The following is a 24,459-nucleotide window of genomic DNA, read 5'->3' as shown; positions in this document are numbered from 1 at the left end:
AAAAGATCGGTCATGCCGGGGAGAGAGTAGCGAGGGTACGGGGGGCTGGGGCCGGCAAAAGCTGAAGGAGGCGGGGAGGAGAGACTGCTCCGAGGATTGCCGTTTGCCTCCCAGTTTCCCTGCATGGACCGTGAAAGAGACGCATTGAGTTGACACTGCCGGAGCTGTTTCTGCTTCTACATGTGAGATCTGGTTGGTTTATTCTCTCCAGCTATCTCTCTCCAGCCTCCTTCCTGTATTCTCCACTTACTCCTGTATGCAAAATGGTGGACCCTGTGGGGTTTGTGGAGGCTTGGAAAGCACAATTTGCAGACTCTGAGCCTCCTAAAATGGAGCTGAAATCTGTGGGAGACATTGAACAGGAGCTGGAGATGTGCAAAGCATCTATCCGGAGACTGGAGATGGAGGTTAACAAGGAGAGGTTCCGCATGATTTACCTGCAGACTCTTCTGGCAAAGGAGAAAAAAAGCTATGATAGACAGAGATGGGGTTTTAAACGTGTTTCTCAGTTGCCTGAAGGGGCTGCAGAGCAGCAGATCCAAGACCTGCATCATCACCAGTCTGCTGACCAAGACGAATATGAAAAAAGCAAGTCACACCACGGGGAGGAAAAGTTCAAGCCTAGGATACCCTCTCTGCGGAAGCTGTCTACCCAGAGCGATGGGTCAGACCTGTCGCCTTTGGACAGCCCCCATCATGGAGAGGGAGAGCAGGACAGGTGTAAGTACTATGGTGAAGAGAAACTGAAAAGAGTTGTAGAAGATATGGAGAATCGCTGTGATACGGATGGCTCTCCTTCAAAACACAGATCGGCTTCTACTCGCAGGCTAGGGGGATCTGCTGAGAAGGAGGGATCATTTGAACCTATTTCTAAGGAGAGAGGGAACAGCACGAGTGTGGCAGCCCTAAGGTCCAATTTTGAGAGGATTAAAAAGGTTAATTCACATCCTTCTGGAGATAATAAGGATGTTGTTGAAAAGCCCTTTTATGTGAACATGGAGTATCATCATGAGAAGGGTCTAGTAAAGGTCAACGATAAAGATGTTTCCGATAAAATAAGCTCCCTTGGTAGCCAAGCCATGCAAATGGAACGCAAAAAGTCTTTGCACTCCCTCCCTTCTAACATGGTACCCAGCTTCAGCGAGTTGCAGAGGCCTGCTTACAGGGGAAGGTCCTCGGAGAGCAGCTTTGGCTATGATGGAGAATATGAGGATGCTGAACTGAACCCCAGGTTTCTCAAAGATAACCTGATTAATGCCAATGGCAGCAACCGCTCACCTTGGCAGCCCATGGACTTTCAACCCTATCAAAGTATCTATGTTGGTGGAATGATGGGGGAAGGAGAAGGGAAAGGACCTATTCTGCGAAATCAGGGCACTGACCAGGAAAAACATCTCACTTGGCCCAGGAGATCTTATTCCCCCCGAAGTTTTGAAGATATTGGAGGAGGATATACTCCTGATTGTAGCTCTAATGAGAATCTTACTTCCAGTGAGGAAGACTTCTCTTCAGGGCAGTCCAGCCATGTCTCCCCCAGCCCCACCACTTACCGCATGTATCGGGATAAAAGCCGTTCTCCGTCCCAGAACTCTCAGCAGTCCTTTGACAGTAGCAGTCCACCAACCCCCCAGTCTCAAAAACGGCACAGGCAGCAGCAGGTCATTGTGTCTGAGGCTACTATTGTGGGTGTACGAAAAACAGGACAGATCTGGCCAAGTGATGGAGACTTGCCTTCCGGGAGATGTCACCAGGACAGCTGCTTCCATGGGGATACAGGTGTGTACTAGCTTTTTGTTTAGCCTTTTAAATGTATGGAGCAGGAAATAGCATCATGGAAACGAATGGGAGAGGATTTCTAGGTCACCCTGGGTGAATCGCTCCAAGGGGGCAGCTGTTAAATGTGAGAAGTCTGTGGTTATTTTGTAGTTGTCCTGTTTTAGGAAGGTCCTGCAGAGATACACATCAGGCTGCATTTTAGGAATACAGATTTGATTCCCAGAAGGGTTGATTCAGGCTTCTCTTGAGAGGATCAACGGAGTCCCATGTTAATCAGTTCTTAAAGTTTCAATGTGAACACTGAGGTAAAAAGGGGCCAGAACTGCGCAGTATTCACCACCAGATCGTTCCCTCTCTCATATTCTTGCACTGAGGAGCAGTTAAACTCTACCTCAGAGGTGGTAGGGTGCCAACATGCTACAACCTGAGGGTTTTGCTGGAGCTTTACCAATAATGATGCTGCTCCCATAATCTTGTTTTTTCCTGTCTGTATTAATTGGAGTGCTAGTTTCTCGTTCTGTCTCGTGTCATCCTTCAATTAGAGCTGATTGGAGGTGATGATTGTGCAACCCTGTTCTTGAAGCTTTCTGCTATCACTAAGTGAAGGAAGAACTTGGAATATCAGGAAGCCCTGAGGGAGAGCTGTTAAATTTGATTTCAGCAGAGTCAAAATTTTTGTTTGGGGAAGAATGGGCAATGTTTGAACCCGTTCTTATGTAAGCCATTCAGGCATGCAGGTGTGTCTGTGGAATTGCAGTGGATTTGTAGTTGATGGAAGAGGCAAACAGTGAACTATGTTGATTCAGATAGATTTATTGAATGTATGTGGACATCTGTATCTATTTAGCAAGGCACATAATGTAAATAGTATCTTGTGCTAACACCAGTAGTCTTCTATGCAGTAAATGAAAAACAATCAAATCCAGGAATAAAAAAAAAAAAAACAACAAACAAAAACACAGTATGATTGTTTTGATAGACTTCTGTCGTTCAAAATCTGTGAGTTATCTTGTGGGTTTTCTTTGTCTCTTTGAATCTGTTACTTTAATAAGGGGTTAACGTTATTTGTCAATGTGACTGAATTCCTGAAGTAGTGGTTGAATTGAGAGGCCTATCAGAGATGTTGTCACTTTCTCAGGTTGTGTGAGTTCGGTGTATTAGTTCTCAGAAGAGTAACTTTGCTGGAAGGAGATGCCTGGTTTTACTTGCCCTGCTGATTGTTTTTTGCCAGCAATACTTTTGTGAGCAACAATGGAGGGAGAACTCTTCCCTGCCCCTCTGCCATCCTTACACCCCATTGTTGTATTATTGGGAGGCTGTACGGTTGTCATGTACAGTGAACATCCACTAAACCTCAGCACCCTGTCCTCACAGTGACACCTTCCTTATCAGATTGTGTATACATACTTGTTTTCTATCTGGGACTACTGCATTCTTGTTTGGTTTTATGCATATGTTTGTATCTTATGGGTAGTACTTGCAATGCAGGGGAGAGGCTGGGTCTTGTGCTGGTTTAAACTGAGCTTCAGCCATCTGTCTCTGCTCTTGTTTACTGATGCTCTTTAGATGACTGGGAAGCCTCCTGGCAGTTGCAATTTTTGCAGAAGGAAACAAAGGGGCAAAAATAACAAAGGTTGATAAAGCTTGAGGATAAATTCAGCTTTCAGAAAGGCAATAGATAATTCTTATTTTAAATAATGTAGCTGGGATGCAGTGATTAAAAAAAAAAAACCAAAAACAACACAACAAAAAACCCAAAAAGGGCTGCTGAAAAGTCGGAACAGTTACAATTCCTGGTTGCGCTGGAAAGCTTTGTGTCTTGTTCCTAAGGATGACCACACAATTGCAGGCAAGGACAGAATGTAACTGATGCACCTTCTGCTTTCCTCAGCATAGGGGGTAACATGGCAAGCTTAGCAGGAACCTTCACCAGATGGCTAATCATTACTGTCTTGCACATTAGCTGGTGGCAACTTTTTACTTAACCAAAAAGGGTTATGCCTTCAGGAGGACTGTGTTTCTGATTAATTCCTACTGAGCATCATTTTACATCAATTTTCTTTCTTTCCTGATTAGGAAGAATTTTGATCTGAAATCAATTGGCAGAACCTCTTTTTCATAAAACAAACAAAAGGCATGAGAGATCACTGTGTGATTAGCTGGCTGGCTACCATTCCCAACTATCATGCTCTGATGCAGACTGTTCTCTATCACCACATGATATGAAAGCAGTTCACAGATCCAGCCAGCTTTTCCTGCACCTGTGGTTCGGCCACTGGTTCTGCCAGGCTTCCCTGAAGTTTTGCTTGAACAGAGAGTGCAAGTTTGAATCACAGCAGGTTCTGGCCAGCCTTAATGTTAATTAGCATCAAGTGGGATTTGTTCAATAGTATTTGGCTTCTTTGTGCATTCAGATTTTTGTATGTTTGCTGGCTTTGCTTTTCATGACTCTGGCCATAATAATGCTGAATGTGGTGTGGACAGGTGCAATGTGAACTTTCTATCTGGATCTGCCGTCCCAGTGCACCTTGAGCTTGGCCAGCAGACACATGCTGTTTTGTCCAAATTCTTTCCCGAGTTCACAGTCAAGTAGTAATTTCCTACTTTTGTATTACAAAAAAGGACTAGAAGGTCACCGAACTCTCAGGTGAATGGGATCCAAGCCAAAATTTGAATCTGGGTTCTTGGAGATGAGTTACCAAAAACCTTAAATCAGACCAAGGTAGTGGGCTTTCAGTTTTTCCCAAGGAGCAGAATGAGAGCTTCAGGGTTGAGATTTGGTAATAACTGTACTTTCTGTTAAATGTACTTAATGGAGCCCTGGCAAAGATATTTATGTTAGGATGAATTATGTATCACTAATTTCCTGTAGTAGGAATAGAAAAAAATCACATCTTAACTCTGCATTAAGCTTGACTATTTTTACTATGATTGTGGAGGAAGAGCAAGATTTTTTTTTTTTTAAATTCTGTCTACTGTTAAACATTAGTTGCAGAGACAGACACGAGAAGCCACCCGTTGTGCATTTCTGCTTATAATCAAGGTGAGAGTTGCATAGTGCCATTATGCAGTGACGAGGCCTCGCAATGGCCTCAGTTGGGTCAGTTTTTTAACTAGTAACAGTTTGTTAATTGAGGAGCACAGTGGAGTTGTTGCTTGGCTTTATAGCTTGCTTCATAAAAATAAGTGCATGCTGTCTCATAGATAAAATCATTTCACACACAGAGCTATCTGCATAACAACATGGAAATCCTATCTGGAGTCCACATAAATAATATTTATCTGTAAAGCTGCTTCCTTAAAGGTGCCCCAGTAGTGACTTCTGTTCACTTAGGAGGACTTGACAGTGCTCTCCAGAGTTCTGCCAGGCTCTCTCTATAGAAAGCTACCAACAGCCATAGTGCTCAATATAAGGTCAGTTTGGGGATATGTGTAATTTAGTTCCGTTGGGAGTAAAGTTTTACTTACTTTAGCCTCTACTAAGTGTGGGAGTGCTGAATGTCCCTTTCTGAAGAGCATGGAGCATTCTCTATATTTTTAGTGAGTTTGATATAGACAGAGGAAGAGTGCTGGAATTTATCTATGCATGTGAGCTGCAAGACTCAAAATTCCTGTTATCTCAGCTGAGCAGAATGCCATTTTAAAGCTCATACTTAGAGCTGTAGATTCTTCAGTTTTTGTATGCCTTAAATGCCTGACCATATAAGCAAGCATGTGAATTTCCTGCTTTTAAGGTAATCCTTGACAGTACTTAATTTTAAAGCCCCAAGAAAGCATGCAATATGTCATCATGGAAGGACATTGTTCTGTACCAGTTTCTGCAAGGGTCTGTTCCTGAGTTACTCGCATGTTCTGAGATCTTGGACAAGTTTCTTAATTCTGCATTTCTTCCACCCACTATTGTATTCTGTGGATTTTACAAGACATAGTTTGAAAAGTGCTTTGCAATGTTTTAGCAGTACAAAGACGACTCATGAGGGAACATGCCAGTGCTGTTGCTGCTGTTCAGAAACACAACTTTCCTTTGAGCAACGGAGGCAGACTTCAGTCCACTGTGTAGTGATTATTAAAGTTCCTACGTTTCAGATCCTCAGAAGGAAAAACATGCAGCTCACATGTTAATTTTAAAGGCTGCTGGCCACAGGTTCTGCTGTCAGTCTGTGACTTACATTGGGTCAGGAATGAGGTTTAAATTTTCTCTGACACTTGTTTAGTTCACTTTGCTATTACTTTTTAAACATGTTTTAATCCTTCGCTGTGATGATCAGTGGATTTCCTAGGAGCACTGATGACAAGATGCTGTTTAAATGCCTCTCCCCCCCCCCCGCTTTCCAGCGATTTAGCGGCTTTTGAGATTATCAAGCTGCTTGTGCTACCACTCCCCTCTTCTTAGTCTGGGGGAGTGAAGAGTTCTGTCTCTTTTCTCTCCAGCTGAGTTTAGTGGAATCTATGGAGCTTCTGCTTTATGTCCGCAATGACTATAGTGCACTCAGCAGTCTTGTTTGTTTGTTTGTGGAAGAAGGAACAAAACAAACAGTTGCTAACATGTACCTTAGCCCTACCATGAGTAAGGGCATGCAGATAGATTTTATTTTTGCTTTTCTTAGGTTCACTCTAGATCATGGAGTTTCTCCCACCCCAACGTTCAGGTTCTTCTGCAATAACAAAGCACCTGCCTTTGAAATGAGAGTGTAAACCAACCCAGATAGTAGTTGCCTGATACTGGGAAACCCTGGAGAGTGCTGATGTCACCTGATCTGTCTGTGTGAAGCTCATTTTCGTGGTCCACGACAGAGAGATCGAAGTGGGACTGGCTTTCCTATGGAGTAAGTAGACAGAGCGCTATGAATTCTGCAAGTAATGGGTTAGGTAGAAAGCTGCTTGTTATCCCTGCATAATTACCAACAGTTTAAAAGTCTGGCAGTAGAGATGAGCCCACTTTGTGCAGCTGCCATCGCTGCATGAGGGCCTACCAGGCAGGCAGTGACCTGTGGCTGGACAGGTGAAATATAATACTAGTGCACACTTAAAGTTTTGGAGTGGTGTAGGACCTCAAGGCTAGGACCAAGCTGCAACAGAGCTATATGGATATCCATGCAGCATCCTTACTGTGAAGACCACAGACTAGAATGCTGTTCTGTATGCCAAAATAGTTGGACCTAGGTGATTTCAGCATGGTGGTTTCACAGAGCCAGGGCCTAGAGCCCTAAAGCATTGCAGTGAATGCCACGCAACAAGATGATAATGCCTTTCATTTGAGCAGGAAATGTGTAGGCAAGTGGAACCACAATACTGAGTCTGTGGCTCAGTGAGCTGCTCCTATGGTCCTTGCTGACTCTGTTCAAAGTACTGAAAAAGCACTGGTTTATGGCCAAAGCAGTTGAACTGACAGATGTCTATGAATTGTGCATCCATTCTGCTTCACAGTTGTCAGCCTCTGTCCAAATGGTTTCAGAGGGAAAACACAGAGAGCTTGCTGTTTTGTACAAAATTTTGGTCCTGCCCTGAGAAGTGGCCGGGAGAATTGGGAGCGTCCATGGGCTTACTGCCTCCACCAGTGCATTACCTCCTCTGACATGGAGGCTTCTTTCTAGGTGGCTGAAGGAAAAAGAAGAGAAAGAAGGAGTAGAAAAATCTGATGTCTTGGTACTTTTTTGCACTGGCTTCCTTTTCTGGATTAGAAAGCTTTTCAGCTGTTTTTCCCTTGCAGAACCAAAGGTGAGCAAGGGAGAAAAGAGGTGAGGATGGGGATGAGCATGGTAGAATTGGAACTAATGAAGGGACTGGTCTGGTGAAGTGAAACTAATTGCTGCGTGGAGGAATAGGCAAACACGGGAAGAAGATGGGTCTGTCTTTAGATTGGTTAAGCGCTGACCATGGCTTATGAAGTGATTTACTTGTGCATGTAGGTGATGGACTTTAAAGCTGTGAAATACATTGGGGAATGAGGTGCTTTGGTCTCCTCTGTTTTTCTCATCTCTAGCAAAGCAGTTGCACGAGTGTGTGGTTTTAACCTTGAAGATTTTCACTGTTTAGTATAAGTATACATGATCCTACGTACAGACTTCCAGAGGTGCAGAACTGGAACATTTTACTTTTAATTCTTGTAGTTATGCTCTCTGAAGCTAACGTTCAGACAAAGAAAGATAGGAGTCTACTAATTTGTGGAATTAATTGCTCTACCACCTTTCCTAAGTGCTTCCATTTGTCTAATATCTCTGGATTGGATATTTGGATAAAATGCTAAGTACTGTGTTCAGTCACTCCTTCATTGACAGCTTGCTTTTCACCGCCACCAGAAAGTTTCACTGAGGTGTGAGCAAAGGTAGTAAAATGAGTTGGGTGGAATGGGGAGTAGGCATCCTGAGTAACAGACTTGGGAAGGGGAAAAATAAGACTTAACTAGAAAATTTGCTAAATCTTCAAGTGTGAGTTAGGAAATGCTTATTTGAATACTGGGCAGCACACTATAGCTAATGATACTGACTCTTAAAAGATGTGTTGGGTGAGGAGACGGTGATTTGTAATTCAAGTTTGACTTTGCAGGCTATCTGAAAGATGGGCCAGCAAAGGAGACGGAAGCCTGTGAAGGTTTGGGCCCCAGTAATAGCCTGGAAACAGGTCTCTATCTTCCAGTTCTAGCACGTTTAGCAGTTCTCTCTCTAATGCCCTCCCTCTCTTCCCAGCCTCTTAGGAATAAACAGTTACCGTGCAGAGGCAAGGGGGACCTGTATTTCAGCTTCAAGGAATTTTGGAGGTCAGTCCATAAAGGTTAATGAGGTGAGACTTGGCAAGCTGTTTGAGGAGAATTGTTCCATTTCAGTTACCATAGGGAAGCATATTGCTGTTCATGAAAATCAGACTGTTGATTGGAGGCGCAGCTTATCTGGAGCTTGCTTTCCCCCCGGAGAAACCAAGACTAGCAGGGTTTTTTTTACTGTCTCCTCTTTGATTTGTTCTGCCCAGTCAGATAAGCATGGAAAGAACAATAAGGACCTGATCCTGTTCTTTCCCTGGTGGAATATCATTGACTTTAGTAATCTCTTGCTGGCACATGTAGGAAAAGAAATGGTGTTCTGGTACAGGTTGAATGGCAACTTTGCTGTGCAGATAGAGGGGTAGACTGCAAGTGACAACAGAAATGTTGGCATGGATTAGTTTGGGTGAACTGCATGTGAATGAAGTACTTGCAAAACAACAATTTGAGTGTCTTAAGTTACAAAGCAGGTTTTGGCCAGCTCACTGATAACAGTGGATTGCTTTCCTGATCATATCTTTAAATTACATGTGATGTGAAAGTAACCATAAGCTGTAAGTAAATCCTTGAATGTTGGTCTGTCTTACTGCTGAGGCAGTTTTACAAATCCATAACTTCTCTAAACTTGTTTTGATTTTTACTGTTTGTGTTTTAAACAGTAAAACTGTCCCGTGTAGGATCAGCGTAGTGTATTTCTGTCACAAAATCTGGTTGCGGTTTGCAAGTCTTCCTGTTACTAAAATAACAAAAGCATGTCTCCCTCTTGCCTTCTTCCCAGCTGCCAAAATGGTATCTTTCAGACCCTTTCTTAACCAGGTTATGGCTGATGTAGTAATCAGATTATTGCAAATGTAATTGGAATCTCTGTTTCAGAGAAAGCTCTGCCCAAACATGGCAGCTGGAGCTGAGTTAGTTGCTCATGGCTACATGAATACATGAGGAATATGTGTGTGAGAATCTACAATGATTGCCCTGTAGGAAGAGTGAATTAGTAAAGTTCAGTCTGTTGGTTTATACTACTGAACTGTGCCTGTTGGTATTGCAGGCCCTTTGCCTAGCTGTTATCTTCTGTTATTTTGTTATTTGCAGTCATTTCGCCAGTCCTTGTTGCTTCTGGGTTTTTCTTGTATTTTGTGGAGGGAGGAATTCCTTTCTAGGGAGAATAAATCCACCACAACCTTCCTTCTTTTAAAAATAATATATAACACCCCCCATCCTCTTTTGGAGCTTCTGCACAGGTTAGGTCTCGCTCTCAAGTGTCCAAAAGCCCCAAATTACTTGCAGATTGGTCTGTGACAACAGGATAGTAACAACTGTAGCAGGCTGCTGTGGATCACACAGTATTATCTGAAATCTAAGAAGCTAGCTTTTGCAGTAGTTACTTAATAGTGAGCAACTTGTGTTTGGACTCGGCAGCTCCTCTGTGTTTGTGATCTGTCCTTGATGTGTGGAGAAGTGTGTGTGTGCAGCCTTGGCTCACTACGTCTGTTTACTTCTTCTTAAGGACTTTAGAATATTCTATGCTCAACACTGAAATGCAGCTACTTCTCTGATGGGATATGTGCCAGCTATTATGTTATTGGAAATTATATACTCCCTTGGCTGCAAAGCTAGGTAAGGAGTGCCCATTTTGAACCCACAATATGGGTGAGGCTGGAGCAGGCTCTAGTTGTTAGGATAGTTTAAAAACAAAAAACAAAACCCACACAAAAAGCCACAAAAACCCAACAAAACCCTCACTTACCTACAGTCACATCTATGTGTTCTTTTAAAATGGCCAGCAGCTTCCTAGAATAATCTGTTCTGAAGAAAAATACCTCATTCCCTGGAGCATCAGGCTTCAAATGTGTCTGAGCTGCTAAAAAGTAAATGTGATTGGTCTGTTGTCACTAGGGAGGTGTAACATACAAACACAGAGAACTGTATCTGCTGCAGTCTACAATTACATAGCACGGTATGATTTTGCTCAGGAAGACAGTAATGGCCTGTCAGCCTGGCTGGGCTCAGGGCTTCCCAAAAGAGATTAGATTATGGTGCTAAGTATGAGCCAAAGCATGTTTCTGTAACTGTTAGCATCCAACTGCCTCAGTTCATAGCAATCTTCATTTTTGCTTCCTGCTAACCTAGCTTGGTTCCTGAAATTTTTTTATAATGATCAGCACTGACATTACCACATGAAGTTTCAGAAAATATGCCAAGAAAGTGAGTTGATCACTGTTGGAAGACTTCTGTGTGTTCCCCCCATCCTTGCCCTTCACCTCTTCTGCAGACTGTCCCCTTTGTTTGAATCCTTCTAGGTTGAATGTTTGAGTGTGGGAGTTCCCTCCCCTTCCCTGGGTGTCTTTGTATACTTCTTGCTTTACATTCTCCTGAGGTGGTCATTGGACCCCTCAGTCTGATAGGGGTGAAATCACTGTCATCACTCTAAGAAAACATAGTAATGACTCAATCTGGCAATGTTCAATCATTGTCTTTGAGGAAATCGTGGTATTTGGATGAATATATTTGTGTTTGCTAGTTGTACTAATTACTTACTTGAATCTGTGGATTAGCCAGCAGAGAACATCCTGTTGTAAACTTCTATTGCAGTTCTCCTGTCTAAGCCTGATTGTGGTGGATACCAAGCCCAGTGCTTAGCTGTGATTAAAGGTGCCTTGTATAGGTGGTGTGCAGCCTGCGCCACATCAGTGTGTGCAGTGAAGAACAGCACATCTTACAGTCTGTTCCCTGTTTTACTTTTCTTGTTTTTCTTTAATAAAAAGCTGATGAGTGAAATCTGAATTGCAGAGAGGAAAAAAATCTTACAAGCTGTATTCTTGATGAAAATACATTCTTCAGCCTTGGAACATACACCACTTCTCTAGTCTAATATTGATCATCCATAGCTCCTGATGTGGGGTAGATGGATATCAGGAAGAGAATGCTTTAGCCAAGTCCAAAGTATTGTCTCAAAAGTGCTCTTGGCTTCCTAACTTGCTGGAACAAGTATCTCTCAGCTCGCATAAACATGCTCCTCAAAGGCCTTCAAGAGCATGCTTCTGACTATGACAGAAAACTAGTACACTTAACACAAGCAATACGTTGGGGATAACAATCACCTGAATAATTGTTTGGGTGAACCTTTTGTTCAGCCTTCTCTCTGCTAGTTTCTTTCCTAAGGAACTTACGCATAGGAATGAAGTATGGTGAGAATCACGTAACTAGTTTGGGTGCTCCATGGTCTGCTATTGCCCTCTTTCCTAGGAGACCTGTGATCCCTTGATAGTAATGAGACCAAAAGGCAGATGTTGCTAACAGAACTGCATGATGAACATGTATCTGATCAGGTGGAGGGGTCTGGTGTGGGAGAAAGGGGACTTTGTATTTAGTCCTCAAGTATCTTCAGAAGAGCCAGCGTGTGTTCCCCACAACAGGGAGCCTGGGAACCACTTGCTGTCTTACACAACAGTTCAGTTTTCTCCAGCACAAGGGCCTTTGGCAGACCTGACTGATGGTCCCCATGCTCTTTTCTGATGATAGGGATCAAGAAAATTCCCTGTTTTGTTTTGTTTTTCTTTTTTTTTCCTTTGGTATTTCAGGTGGAGTATTGAGCTACAGGCCTGGCTGCCTTCTTGAATTGATCTGTACTGAATGACAGTAATGAGAGGCTGATTGCAATTTTGAGATTGTTTACATGGTCTGATGCTCTTGTCATTCAGATGAGGGCGGGGTTCTGCTTCATGTGAGTGCAGGAGCTCTTGTATCTTATGAATTTAGGTCAGGGCATATTGAAGAAAATTATTTTTCACTTTCTTGTATTCCTAAGTGATGTTTGAACACATAGCCCAGAGAATGCAGACCTGTCACTGCAGCCATTTAGTCTTTGGAGAGGCACTTCCTCAATTTGATTTGCTGAATTTCTTGGAGGTCCTCCTAAGCACAGCTGAGCAGTTACACAAACCCATAAGCCTTTCCCTTTGCAGTTGTTGAGAAACCACACTGCTTTGTATAGAAATATATACATAGGATTTATACATCACTTTGACCCTTTCTAATCCAAATTGATTTTGCAACTTCTGTATGCACTGAGTGAAATAACTTTATATTAGTAAACTGATGGTCAAAGTAAACTAAAGATTTGGAGCTACTGGAGTACTGGTTACCATGAAACCATATCAGAAACTTCAGGTTGATGCTGATCCCTCTCTACTTCAGTATTAGGGAAGAGAAGATGATCTTGCTTCTCCTCCGGTAGTAGCACTTGTCCATCTTGCTGGGGGTAGGAGTGGGCAGCACCCTGGGACAGAGCTGTAGCATTTGTAAGTCTTGGGAGGAGACAGTATTAAGGTGAGGGGACATGTATCCTAGGAAGATGTAGGAGACAAGGTCCTGTTGCAGCCTCCACCTCAGAGTGAGAGGTACATCTCAGCCAATTTCAACTCAGCAGAGTTTTAGTAGATGGTTGATAGTATCATGATGTTTCTTTTAGTAACCCCCACTATTAGCTTGAGAGCTCCATGACAATGTCTGCAGTTTGACATTGATTTTGTATTTATACTCCTGTTTGTGTTCAATGTCTCTCACCACTGAAAAATTCTGTGTTGTACTGAACAGTTCCACCGGGGAGGTGAACGGGTGAGATAATGCTGACCCCAGCAGAGGAGAAAATCTAGCACTGCCTAAGGTAAATAAAGAACTGGCTGTGCCTAGAAGAAGCAGGTGCCTATGCCAGTGCTGTGGAGGGCAGGCAGGTATTGGTGCACCAAACTCAGCTTCAAAGGGAGTACATCCAGGGGAGTGGGGCACTGAAGGACACCTCCTGTAAGATCCACCTGGTAAGGTGCTAAGAATATGAATTCTTACCATGCAGTCACAGAGCTGAAGTCAACTTGCCATTACCAGAGTTTTCCTGTATTGCTGAAAGGGTCAGGGTTCCCATCAGGAAAAAAACTATCCCAATGGAAAAGAGGTGGAGTTTGGAATAACTAGCAAGGAAGGAATGAGAGAGCTTAATGAATTTTGATTTTTTTTTTTTCTTGGATTATTGTTTTTGTTTTATTTAACAGTTGGACACACCAATGGCTACTCTGAGAGCTGTAACAGTATCTCAGGAAAGACTTGATCCAGGACTTGCTGATGTCAGGTGATTTCTAGTGACTATTTTGCTGTGACTGAAGCTCCACAGCACTAGCTGTATGTTTCTATGTAACTACCTGAACCAGAATTTCCCAAGATATCTTGATTTTGAAGTGTGGGCTTGATCTCTGACTTCAAAAGAGCCTAAGTTATAAATGTTTTAAAACTTACACGCTTGCAGCTTATGCTGTCCAGTTTCAGTAGCAATACTGCGGATGTGGTTGAGGGCTGTCTGTGAGCTATACTGGGCAGGTGGTTCAAAAACGTAATTCCATTTTAAAGTTTCTCTTACCTTTTGGAAAACTGTGTTAGCTGTCCATATGCATCTGCCATGCCCCCTGGATGGGTGCTATGGAAACACTAATGCAGTTTGGAAAGCACTTTTACTTTATTTAATAATTCTTTTAACGCTACTCTGCCTCTGACGTCTTAAGAGACAAAAAGGCAAGAGAAAGTGATAAAATGGTGTTTACATCAAAACATCAGATATGCTTTTCTGAGTTTGTCCAGTCCTCTGAGGTAGGACTCTATCAAAATGAATTTTGGTTAGGTAGGGGTTTTTTTGGTATGCATGGAGAGAAAAAGGTCTATTATGTTTTTAGAGTATCTGATACAACAGAAGAAGATGCCTTCCATTCAGCTGGGCAATTGTCTGCAACAGACTTAAGTTCTGTTACACCATGGTGTGATCTTAGCTGTTTGAATGTGACTGACCTGTCACGTTTGTGTTCAGCAAACATGCCCTAGCCCTGACCTTGACTACTCCAAATTTATTCAGGCTTGAGCACTGACCTATATATAATTTGTTGTTGTCTCACCGTCTAGTCAAACTAAAATACATACTAATGTGATCTAAGCTCTGCTTTGTTTTGTGCTCGATATGTAATTGTAATAAAATTAATGGTTATGCATCTTTCCACAGTTAGTGTCTGTCCTCCATTTCAGTACTTGTATGAAATCTCAGTATCTCCACTTAAAGCAAGGAAGGAGACTTGATCATCTGTTATGTAAATGCATTCTGAATATATGTATGCACAAGAAAAATCTGAAGAGGAAGAATTTTTGAACTTAAATCTCTTATTCTGTATGTAGGTGTTTCAAACTGGTTTCAATATATGTGCAAACATGCATTGATGCAAAGATACAAGCACCCTTATAAAGTTCCACCTAAACTTTGCAACAAGCTTTTTCTTGTAATTAGATCAACAGCTGGTTAAGGAAACATTCTGATGCTAAAACTGTTTTTCCCATTAATGGGCATTTGCCATGTAGGGCTGATGCACATTGCAAATAGGCTTGTTTAATAGTATTTGATAGTTGGTTGTTTTGTGGTTGTGTTTTTCTTTGTAAGGAAACAACTCATTTGCAAGTTTTTTTCACACATGTAAAGAATGAAAAGTGAACTTTAAAAGAACAGCAAGCCTTGGGTTTATAACAAGCTTTTATATAGTAATTTGCATAAATAAATTTCCAAGTTTTTTAACAAGGAAGTATGCAGCTCAATCTTTTGAGATGCTGAAGCTCAGGCTTCTAGCTGAATTTTGGTGAGCCCTCGTGTCCTAGAATCCAATTTGGTGCATTTCTGCTGGACCACGCTTCCTTTAGCTGGCAAATGGATTAACTTCCTCTATATGTACGTGTTTAGAAATGAGTTTATACCCATATACAACTTTTAAAGGAAAATACTGTAAAAAAGAAAACAAAACATGATGAAAAAAATAAATTCTGTTGCTGGAGGCTTGCCCTTTCACTGATTTCTACAATTCATATACTTTCTTCCACTACTTCTTTCTTTCTTCTTAATTCTGTGTTCCTATTAACTCATTCAGTTTCCCCTCTAAATAATTAAGTTCAAAGTCTGGGTTGCATTTGCCTGCCTATGGCTGTGATTGGTTCTGCTTATGTGTTGATCTCTGTTTTTTCCACTTTTTACTTTTTTTTTGTTTAGTTGTTTAAAATTTGAAGGAGGGGCTGCCTTGTCTTACAACATGTATTTGTATATGTCTTCCAGTATTTTCATATTATGCCCCTTGAGGCTAAGTCTTGATTTAAATTGTCTTTGGTGATAATGCTTCATGCTGTGGCATGCTGCCCTGTCAGTTGTGCCAACAACTGTTCATTTGTAGGTTCACGCTGAGAACTGGATCAGGGAATTTCTGTGGTTTTTTTGTTTTGTTTTGGTTTCCCCCCCCCCCAAGCCAAAACCAAACAAAAATCACAAAAACCCCCAAACCAAAACACAAATCCCCTCTAACCATGGATCTTATCCATCCTCCCCACAAGTGTTTGTGTTGGAGCAACAACTGATTGGTTGGTGTTGGAGGGGAGAGAGTATAATGCCACGAAAGACAATGTATGCTTAAACCCCTAGTCTGTAGGGACTCTGGGGTTGTTAATTCAAATAATGCTGGGAACATTAATGCTGAGAAGTCATGTTTAACTTTAGCAATTTCACTTCTGGTTAGCCAGCTGCTTTGGGATTTCGGGAAGACATTTGGGGTGTCCTTTGAGCAGAGTACCTCTTCCCTAGTCAGATGCTTTGTTTCTGCTGTTGTGGGGGGGAGAAAAGGCAGCCTAAGGGCTTGCTGATGTTTGAAGTAGAGTCTGTTTTGTACAATAAATCTAAGTATAATGCTAGGACTGGAAATGGGGGAAAAGGTATATTTACAGTCAATATTGTTTGTGAGACAGACCAGACGACATCGTAGTCCATGTGACCGACAACCCTTTCAGTTGCCTATGTAAGTACTTCATGTTTTTAATTATTACATCAGCAAATACATTGACTGTTTATGGCCAGGAGAAAACGGAAAAGAAGATAAAATTATTCCTTTTTGCTAAGACTAAAAAAAGTCTCTAGCTTCTGCTAAAAGACTGTTTAGGTTATAAATAATCTGGAAGGACTGTATGGATGTCAGGTTAGCACAGCTTTTAGAGGAGAGTGGATCTCCTTATATAACTTGCATTTGGTTTCTAGGAGTGTATGCGTGAGTGTTCATGGGCTAAGATTTTATATTATTTTTTTATGATGTAATTACTGTAGTAAGACATCTGCAATATTACATCTTACAACTACGTAGTATGTGAATATTTTCCCTTGATGAGTGTTTTTGGGGAAAGGGAGTTTTAGAGGTTATTGCTAGGCCTTCTTACACTTGTTTGTTTGGAAGTATAAAATGTCATTTTCCTGGCCTAATAGTGCAACTAAGACTTGTGTCAAATAGCGTGATTTGCTTAAAAAGCTTAGTCTAGAACAAGGAGGGGGCAAGGGTCATCAGGAGAAAATATAGGTAGCTTACAGCATTGAAACATCTTTACAGTTTCTTTTTTCAATTTTATTTAGGATGTTTACTTGACTCCCAGATAAGACTTCTATTTTTACCTGTGAGTGCTGGCTCTGCACAGATTTGCGAGTTCTTCTGACTTCACCCTGCTGAATTCCTGCCTGTATAGCAGCCAGGTGCTAGATTTCTGGCTTCCAGCTTCTTTTGCTCTTTCTGTTCCTATTCAGTCCACAAACATGGAAAAAAATGCCCCACCCTGCTGACTCATTGTGCCCAGAGCACTCCCTATATTCCTGAAATAGGATTAATGTCTGAGGCAGTTTGAACAACTCAACAGAGATGGGTCTGGTTCTCTTCTGCCAAACCTCTTTTTAAAATAGCTGGTTTCTTCTCTTAGGCCCATGATCTTCTCTATGTGCTCTACCAGGCCTCAGCCCCAAGGTGATTTCCTTATCTCATATTCATTTAAAGGGCTTTTGCAACAAATGCAACTGTTGTAGAAATCAACTAGTATGTAGAACAAACCCTTTAACAGGTTTATTCTGATACTCTATTGGGTATTTAAGTGGATTTAACTGCATCGTTTAATATGTCCTTGAAGATGGTTCCAAATGAAACCTGCTGCTGTCAAATTCTGTCATATCTCTGTGCATACCAAGTGTGCCTGGGAGATGTCAGGCAGTGCTGGAGGCAGCGGGGAGGGGTTGCTATTTATAGGGGACTTGTGCCGTTTACCATCGTGCTGTCTACAACTTGGTTTCTCAGATAATACTCAGAAGTCTAGTTGCTCTGCAAGGACTCAGAAGAAGTTATTTCCCTGTTACAAGGGCAAACTCATGTTCTTCTACCTGTTCTTCTCTTCTCCACTTTACACAGCATGCAGTTGTCTAGTGGCTCACCCCAGGGGCAGCTATGCTACTGTATGTATCCCTTTAGCTTGTTTTGCTTTGGGATCAAAGGACTGTGTGAAGGCAAATGTCAATTATTAATTCTTGGTTTTAAAAACAAAGTGACACACTTTTTCCCTTTGATTGAAGTAAACAGCGGTCTCCTTCTTCCTGTCAGCATTCTGTGCAGCCCTGCTGTAATGTCTCAGGTTTTGAGTTCTTGCAAACAAGTGCATCCTGCAAAGGGCCATATTTGGCAGTGAAATAGTCAGTAAAATGCCTGGAAAAGAACGTTACAACCTTGAGCACAACCCTTTGGAATGTAGCAGGTTCCTGATAAGGCAAAAATTGGGTGGGTGAATATTTTTCAGAGAATCGGGCCTGTAGAAAGGAATAGTGTTTAAGAGGTTGGGAGTCCTGTCTTCAAAAATTCTTGGGTTTTAAGTATACTAAAATATAGTTTTAATTATATTAAAGTCTGTATGAAACTTGTGAGTAGGGTCAGTTATTTACTTTTAAAAGGATAACTTGTCATTCTAACATTACAAAGTACTGTTTTGGAGGTTGGCCTAAAAAAATGCATGTAAGGATCCTATATCTGTCTCGGGATTGGGGAGGAGAAAACTCAGTCTAAGATTTTCTGCACAAAAGAGGAAGGATACACACTATTAAAACTGGATTTTTCTTTCCAAATCTTCTCTTGCGCTATTGTAATGATATGGGCTTATCTGCTCTTGGGATCTGCAGGTGTTTTGGAAACATGGATAAGTTAAACTATCAATAGCCTGTTCATCCAGGGAAACTGAGGCTCTGATAATTCCAGGTAAAGTGTCCCAAGATCAGCTACGGGTGATAGGTCTGGGATCTCGACCCTGAACTTTTGTTCTTAGTTCTACAACTTAACCTCTAAGACAGTCTCTACTACATACATCTCATCTGTGGAGTGAGGTGGTAACATCGATGCTAAATAAGTTTTATCCTGGCTCATCTCTGTCTGTGGTGGTTAGATAAGTATAGTTTAACCTTTGCTGTTTTCACCAGTTCTAGAGCCCTGCAGTGGATAGGGCCTAAAGGGAAAAGCTAGTTAAATCCACATAACCATCTTGTCTTTCCATTATTGCTGCCTTTTTGTTGGCTTATTCCACAGTTACTTGAATGATAAAGAACCATACTGGTGACCACAGCTTCTTTTATGTAACCAACCAAACAGCTATTTTTTAATTACTAATTAATGTAAATGGACTGAAGCTATAAAGTAGTTTGTGTCTCATTACCAGACTCCTTACTAGGAAGCTCTTCTGTCTTTGTCTTTCTCTCCAAACGTTTCGACGGCACCTAGCACAGTAGAATCCAGGGTTTTGACTTTTGTTCACTTCCTAGTGACACTTCTTTTGCACATAACTGTTGTTAACTGAATGATAACTTTGCAATACAGAAATTATGTGGCAGGAGAATATTTCAGGGAAGTCCAGTCTATTCTCCCCTGAGTTTGCTTAAGAAATCAACCCAGCCTCTAGCTGGCAACAATGAAGGAGACAGGAATTAAAAAAATTCCAGTTTTCCTGTGCTACAGGATTGACTTCTAGACTAACCGGCTTTTCTTATTTACATTTCTCCAAAGGCAGATCTGTATGTTGGTTTTTTTGGGGGGAATGGGTTGATGTTGGTTTTTTTGTTTGGTGGCGGGTTTTTTGGTGTGGTGTTTGTTTTTTAACTGCTTGGAAAGGTGCATTTACAGTAAAGGTCATTTTTGTTTCAGATTGATTTACTAACCAGTAAGTTCCTGCCAGAACAGTACTCCCCCTAAATTTTAAAGCCTTCCAGGTAGGTCTCATTAACATTCTCTTGTAACATCAGTGAGAGAAGCTGGTGTACTTACTCAGCAAAGGAATGCAGCTGTATTGTGATTGTGGTATACTAGTGAAGCCTAGAAACTTGCAGTATCTTCTTTGCAGCAGCTTTGCCCAGGTTCTCACTGTCTGGTGGTCTATTTACTCCTTGTTGGCAGAACTCTCCCCCTTTTCCCCCCCCCCCCCCCCCCCCTTATTATTATTTCCAAAGCTCCTTTACTGGGCCTTCTGCTTGTTCTACCTCTTAAGGAGAACTTTAAAATCTTAAGTTGCTAATGCTCTGAATCAGCAGCTCCCTAAAACAGTCTTTGTGGTGAGTCTGTTTACACTAGTATAAAGAAATAACTGCTCAAAGGAAAAAGAAATACCCAGCCCTCGGGAAATGTGCCATCTGAGTGGAACAGTACCTGCACAGCTCTCTTGACTTTCTTGTGACTAACCCTGCAGTGTTAAGCCCTCCTGTGTATGCACCACCTGTTACTCATCATAGGCTTTTAATCATCAGAGTGCACTCTGATGCGCAGGCATCAGTGTGACAGACTTTCACAGTCGCACAGTTTGTGAGAGAGGACTAGACTCCTATTTCGAGCTAGTGTTGGTAGGATTCCTGCCCTTCCTAATGCAATGGAAAGGAGAACTTGATTTCTGCATGGGGGAATTGCTTTTATCTTTTATCTTCAGGGTTATTGTCCCTTTTGCCCAGCTGTGCAATCCGAGCTGCCAGATACTGAGTCTAGTCTATCTCCTGATCCTTTGCTGTTGCTTTTTTTTCTTGACCACTGAGATATGTTCATTTTTTCAGTCCCATAAACTAAGATTACTTCTGCCCCACACCTGGGAGCAGAAATGTGTCTTCCTCAGAAGTGGCTGCAGTCATCTCAGATGCTGACTTCCCTCTGTGACAGAGTTCTTGGTTGTGGTGTTTTTCCTCCCTTCTCAGTGTCCTTCACCATTCCAGTCTCTCCTGGTCTCCTGTCTGTACATGCCATCCATGGTTCAGTTTCACATGTGATTAGTTTCCTCTTTAGTGTTGATCTCTCTATCCTGAGCCTAATTAAACCCTAATCACTTTCTGATACCTGGATAAGAATCCTTTCTGTGTATGATTTGCTGCTGCATGAACCCACACCTGCTCATTAGACTAGCTTAGCCATATAATAGAGCCATACCCTCAGCAGCCTTCAAAAACCAGATGCGTTTTATTTCTGAGTCTTTGTGTCCCTGTCTCAACATTTTGCTTTTTAGTCTTTCCTTTCCCTCCATCCCCTAGCTATCATCTGCTGCTGGTACAATGCATTGTCACCTTTGGGGCAGCCCTGCAACGTGACTGGGAGGGAGGAGGGGGGAGGGTTGCAACTGTAGCAGCAGCCTTGGGGAAGCTGTGCATCCTGTGAATAGGAGCCTGTGGAACTGCTGGAGGAGGCTAATGGACTTGGCCAGGATGCTTCTAGCTCCACTTCTGCTAAAATGGTTATTGTTTATCCTTCATAGGTAGCACATGTCTCTGAGAGTCCCAGGTAAGTGATGGGAGTCAGGCTATAGTAAAGAAGAATGTATGAAGGGAGAGCAAATAGCTTGAGATACCTGAAAGGGTGTTAAAACAGTAAAACTGCCCTTTATCTACTCAAAGCCAGTTGTTCTGTTACCCTTAACCTTTGATATCCCATGTGTTTAGTGTCCCCAGGGGTCACTGTACTTGTATAAGTTGCAGAAGAGCTGCAGCTGTACTGAGTAGCAGTATAGTTGTAGCAACTATTATGCATCTGAGTTACTCAGTAAGTACAACTTTCATCAAGAAGGTTTGTGAGAGTGCTGCTAGGGAATGTGTAAGCAAAGGCTTAAGGAAAGGGCAGTAGTTCTGTGGATTGCATCCTTCTAAATTGTTGCCAGGACTCTTTTTTTTTGCCCCTTTTTTTTCTGAAAATTGGGCACCCAGTACTGGTGGTGAGGACACAACATCTGCAAATCAACACCATAACAAGAAAGAGTATCTGGGTTATATTGCTCTGCTTTCATCTCTAAAAACTGCTGTGGCACAATTCCTAGCTGCAAGATACCGGCAGGGGTTTTCCAGAACAAGTTGTGATCCAAAATGGACCAGCCAGAGGGAGGGTAAGTAGCTGTCACAAACCAGGATGAATAGGTTGCCTGTCTGATCCATCCTGAAATGTCTGACCTGTTGAAGCTGTCAGAATCTGGGTATGTGCCGGATGATAAGCCATATTTACATAACATCTTGGAGGGTGTGCGAGAGAGAGGTGAGGTGGGGGGGGGGAGGGGGGGTGGGAATTTTTTTCGGTGGGGGGTGGGGGAGGGAGGGGGGGGGGGGGGGGGGGGGGAGAGGTGACATTTAATCCCTTGCTTGCTGATCCGTAAAGGTTTGCTTTGTGTTGGTCTGCTCCCCTGTGCTTCCCTCCTACTTTAATGGCTGTGATGAATGACAAATGGAGGCAGAGCAGTGAAAACAGGAAACATAATCCCTCAAAAATAACTGGTGGGAAAGGGAGGGAAGAAACTGTAAATAAAGGAACCCCTGCTTTCATGGGGCAGCCCCACAGAGCAGAGTGGCTTTTGTCAAGGAGAGGGAGCTGGTTATTGTCTGATATTGCCAGGGGGTCATCTTGAACTCCTGGTAGGGAGAGGAAGGCCTAAAAGTAGGGGAGCTGTGGTCTGTCCTGTGTTGGTTGTCATTTGGGTTTTTTTTTGTTTCTTTTTTAAAAGAAGGTTTAGAACCACTTGACTTGCCTTGACTACAGTGTGAGGTTTGGATGGGATGTCATTTATATTCACATATTGTTTATAGGCTGCAGAGGCCCTCAGTTTTCTCTGGCTGTGAGAAGGGAGCATTGCTTCTGTATCGTCATTCAGTCATTTGAGAGCCGAAGGTGTGGAGGAGAGATGACTGCGTAGGGAGACAGCCATTTAGAGCAGTTAGGGGCTGCTCAGCAGGAGCTGTTTTGCCTCAGACTACTTGTCTCACTTTGCTGCCTCTGGGCCGTGCTCATTGATTGCTACTACGTAAAAGGGGATGCGAGATTCACAGTTTTGTTGCACACCAACAGAGTTACTGTTGGCGGGAGAGTGGACAAAGAGTTATGATGGACACAACGAAAGCTTCTCTGCCTGTTGAGCATTTTAGGAGGCATCGCATTGCTGGTTGAGCAATTTAGGAGGCATCGCATTGCTGGTTGGCAAGGTTGAAGGCTCAAGGTTACCACAAAACTAGATTAGTAGCTGTTGGAGCAGTGAAGCCTGATTTAGCTAGAACTGGTAAGCAAGGTTCTTCTAAAGCATGCTCCAATCCAGCCTTCCTCAGCTCCCATCTGCTGATCATGTTACTGGGGTCAGTAAAAGGCAATTTGTCTTCTGTCTGCACAGAGTCCTGTTGCAATGTAATACAAGAAAGCCTGAATTGAATGGGATCCCTTTAGTATGGCATGGTACAGTGGAAGAAAGTAGGACTGTTGAGGGGGAATGTGCTTTGCCTCTTTGCACTTCTGTCATCTTCTCATGGAAGTTGATGATTTCCTTTGTAAATTGGTTTGAACTTTACTTAATGCAAAGGGAGACAAATCCACACCAGAACTGCCTGTGGGTGTGTCTGAACTCCGCCCCATGGCAGCTTTCTTCATTAGGAACAGCCAACAGTACTACAGAGCTCTGGCTGGGGTTGCTTGTTCCAGTTAACTTTGGTTTGGATGCCTTTCTTGAAGCATGCTGGGCTTTTTTTTTTTTTTATATCAGTACGGATAAGGGAGCTCCAGCAGCTGTATAGTATCCCCTCTGTAACAGCTAGAAGGAGAAAATAAGTTATATGGATCAGTACTTTGAGCCTCTTGTTCCAAACTGGATCCTATGTTAATGGAAGAAGTGGTCTCATGCCTGTGCACATGAACTGCTAGGAGAAGTTTGGTGGTTGGTACTTCCGTGGAATGTGGCAGTGACTTGGATGCTGCAGGGTCTGGGCTCAATAAAGTGATACAAGAAGGGTAGGTGAAAAATTGGATGACTTGCCTGTCTATTTCCTGTTTTCTTATGACTGCTGTTGGTGGAGTATGGATTTATAGCTGTGTTTATTTAACTGTAATTAACTCAGTGTTAGAGAAATTTACCTGTGTATATTTTTAGGGAGTTTCAGCCTATTTCAGCTACTACTTCTATGTTTGTAAACATTGTAAAAGGTTGAGAAACACCATTTGGGTGGCTCTTGCACTCTGGCCCCTATGCGGCTCTGCTTCCATTCTTGACTTCCTCAGAGTGCTGCTGCTTATGTATTTGCCCCATCTAACCCCTGTTAATCCAAGAGTTTAGTGCTCAAACTTCTGCTGCCTGGCCTGCCTCTTAAGTTTGCAAGGGTACATGGAGAAAACAGCTGGTAGACCAGCTGACAGCATTAAAAAACAGAAGGTGCTGTCAAAGCTGAGCTGGTGTTAATTAACTGAGTTGTGCTGTAGAGTATAACTCTGTACTTAGCTTGAAAATTGCAGGGTGGGCCAGTGACTGAGAGGAGTGTGGTATGTCTACATTTGAGTTTCACTGCTCACTTGAGTTTTAGAGGGATAGTGATTGTTTAGCTAGAGGAACACCGAGAACCAGGGGAAGGTGCAGAAAATTTTCAAAAAGGGAACACGCATTGTAAATGTTATCTAAGCATGTTATATTGATTGTCCTATTGTCCCTCCCACGGTTACTATCTTAGTTTTGCTTACCATTTTCTCTTATGTTTTAAGGACTGAACTTGGAGGACTTGGCTCTGGGGAAAACTGTAGCTTTTCCCGCTGCTTAGATTC

At 42.4% G+C, this 24,459-nt stretch overlaps 1 protein-coding gene across 2 annotated transcripts in view; it reads left to right on the top strand.

The window, feature by feature from the left end:
* Nucleotides 1–263: 263 nt before the first annotated feature.
* The window catches only part of BCR (BCR, RhoGEF and GTPase activating protein), a 104,239-nt gene continuing 80,043 nt past the window's right edge, over nucleotides 264–24,459 (top strand). For both annotated transcript variants that reach the window (XM_019472267.1, XM_009279984.2), the window contains exon 1: nucleotides 264–1,776. In XM_019472267.1, coding sequence (XP_019327812.1) covers nucleotides 264–1,776 — 1,513 coding nt within the window. The remainder of the gene's footprint in view (nucleotides 1,777–24,459) is intronic.

Source organism: Aptenodytes forsteri, unplaced genomic scaffold (assembly GCF_000699145.1).
Source record: "Aptenodytes forsteri isolate BGI_AS27 unplaced genomic scaffold, ASM69914v1 Scaffold323, whole genome shotgun sequence".
Classification (NCBI taxonomy): domain Eukaryota; kingdom Metazoa; phylum Chordata; class Aves; order Sphenisciformes; family Spheniscidae; genus Aptenodytes; species Aptenodytes forsteri.
Note: the sequence above shows the minus strand (reverse complement) of the source record. Positions and strands in the feature narration are given on the sequence as shown.